Here is a 2,500-nt window from a genome sequence, read left to right on the forward strand (position 1 = left end):
TTTGTCTGTCTGCTTATCTGTGTGTCTGTCTGTCTGTCTGGCTATATTTGTGCGTCTGTCTGTCTGTCTGTCTGTTTATCTGTATGTCTGTCTGTCTGTTTATCTGTATGTCTGTCTGTCTGTTTGTTGTTTGTCTGTCTGTTTATCTGTGTGTCTATCTGTCTGTCTGGCTATATTTGTGTGTCTGTCTGTCTGTTTGTCTGTCTGTTTGCTGTTTGTCTGTCTGGCTATATTTGTGCGTCTGTCTGTCTGTTTTCTGTTTGTCTGTCTGTTTATCTGTCTGTCTGTCTGTCTGTTTGTTATTTGTCTGTCTGTTTATCTGTGTGTCTGTCTGTCTGTCTGGCTATATTTGTGCATCTGTCTGTCTGTTTTTTGTTTGTCTGTCTGTTTATCTGTCTGTCTGTCTGTTTTTTGTTTGTCTGTCTGTTTATCTGTCTGTCTGTCTGTCTGTCTGTTTGCTGTTTGTCTGTCTGTTTATCTGTGTGTCTGTCTGGCTATATTTGTGCGTTTGTCTGTCTGTTTGTTGTTTGTCTGTCTGTTTATCTGTGTGTCTGTCTGGCTGTCTGGCTATATTTGTGCGTCTGTCTGTCTGTCTGTCTGTCTGTTTGCTGTTTGTCTGTCTGGCTATATTTGTGCGTATGTCTGTTTGTTTGTTGTTTGTCTGTCTGTTTATTTGTGTGTCTGTCTGTCTGTTTGTCTGTCTATTTGTTTGTGATGAGAGAAAAACGCAAATGACAAAATATGGTCAACAGCAGTCTATAGCAGGATCTGATACAACATGTATTCCACTGGTTTTTGAACACTTTGGCTTTTGGGGCCCTATGGCTGAAGACTATTTCGATAAGATCTCCAAACTTTCAAAAGATGCAAATTGAAAGAGCAGCAAAACAGACTTTAGAGATAGATGGAGAAAGCAACTGTCTGTAGTTGTACTATCTTGCAACTCTGGTGTGATTTTTAAAAAGTTGTCAAAGTTGTCTAAGTGCAATTTTGATGACTTTCTATATGATAAAGACATTCAACATTTTGTTCATTGACTGTTATTGTTATGCATACGTAAAGTTAGCGATTGTTATTGGTAGAGTAAGAGTTCAAATATAACAATCTGTCTGTCTGTCTGTTTGTTTGTCTGTCTGTCAGTTTGTCTGTCTGTCTGTCAGTTTGTCAGTTTGTCAGTCTGTCTGTTTGTCTGTCTGTCAGTCTGTCTGTTTGTCTGTCTATTTGTGTGTCTGTCTGTTTGTCTGTCTGTCAGTTTGTCTGTTTTTCTGTCTGTCCGTCAGTTTGTCTGTCTGTCTGTTTTCCTGTCTGTCAGTTTGTCTGTCTGTCTGTTTTTTTTATCTGTCTGTTTGTCTGTCTGTCAGTTTTTCTGTCTGTCTGTTTGTCTGTCTGTCAGTTTGTCTGTCTGTGTGTTTGTCTGTCAGTTTTGTCTGTCTGTCTGTCTGTCAGTCCATCTGCTTTTGTGAATGTCTGTTTGCATGTTTCTCTATTAAATAATATTTTCTCCACATCATTGTCTATACAGTACAGTAAACACACTTTTTCTCAACTTTTCAGGTTAAAATCAAACTGCCTGGTGTGAAGTACTCTGATGTCCAACTTGATGTCACTGACACATTCCTTGACTGTCGGACACCTCATCAGTAAGACCACAACAAATGTGAGACAATCAGCATGTAGTTGATCGTAGTTATTTCTACAGTAAACTAGGCCTTCCTTTGCCACATCAAGTTGACAGTAAGAATGGCAAGGCACAATGGGACGAGTCAAAAAATGTGTTGACTGTAACCCTTCGAATGATAAGAGAGTATGATTTCTTGCAAGTTTAGATGGTGTGGTTTACTGTGGTTAGATATGCAGCATTTGATATTAATTATTTAAAGTTTAAACAGAGTGGAAATTATATACTTGATGTGTGAAGGTTGGGAATGAAAACGATGGAGGTGTGTGTGTGTGTGTGTGTGTGTGTGTGTGTGTGTGTGTGTGTGTGTGTGTGTGTGTGTGTGGTGTGATGCGATAGTTATGGAGTGTTTACATCCGTGACCTTGAAGGGTCGCAAGTTCAAGTCACAGTGATGGCGAGCTATGGCATAATTTCCTAAAGCAAGAAACTAACACACATTTACTTCTCTTGACTCAGGAGTATAAATGAGTACCTGGTCATTGACTGGAGTCCTAAGCGGCCATCGGCTGTGACGTGACATCAGCCACTGGGGTCCCGGTGAGACTTCAGGTGCTCACACCACAGTTGGCTTCACAAGTCGGTGCTCCTGTGAGTGCCTGACCCGGCTCCAGGAGTTTGCTAGCGCAGGCCCAGATTTCCCTGAGTAACGCACAGGGCCCAGCTTAACAGCTGGGGGCGTGACCTCTGAGAGGCAGCTCCTGACATTTAGGATTTTATTTTTAGGTGTGTGTGTGTGTGTGTGTGTGTGTGTGTGTGTGTGTGTGTGTGTGTGTGTGTGTGTGTGTGTGTGTGTGTGTGTGTGTGTGTGTGTGTGTGTGTG

The 2,500-nt window shown here is 41.4% G+C and overlaps 1 protein-coding gene across 1 annotated transcript in view; it reads left to right on the plus strand.

Moving 5' to 3' along the window:
• Positions 1 to 1,917, plus strand: part of LOC134190420 (dynein axonemal assembly factor 6-like) — a gene marked incomplete at its 5' end in the record, with an annotated part of 3,667 nt that extends 1,750 nt beyond the window's left edge. Inside the window, 2 exons of the mRNA XM_062658873.1 lie at positions 1,555 to 1,640; positions 1,700 to 1,917. Of these exons, the coding sequence (XP_062514857.1) occupies positions 1,555 to 1,640; positions 1,700 to 1,826 (213 nt within the window). The remainder of the gene's footprint in view (positions 1 to 1,554; positions 1,641 to 1,699) is intronic.
• Between the last annotated feature and the right edge of the window lie 583 nt (positions 1,918 to 2,500).

This window comes from Corticium candelabrum, chromosome 14, assembly GCF_963422355.1.
Source record: "Corticium candelabrum chromosome 14, ooCorCand1.1, whole genome shotgun sequence".
NCBI lineage: Eukaryota > Metazoa > Porifera > Homoscleromorpha > Homosclerophorida > Plakinidae > Corticium > Corticium candelabrum.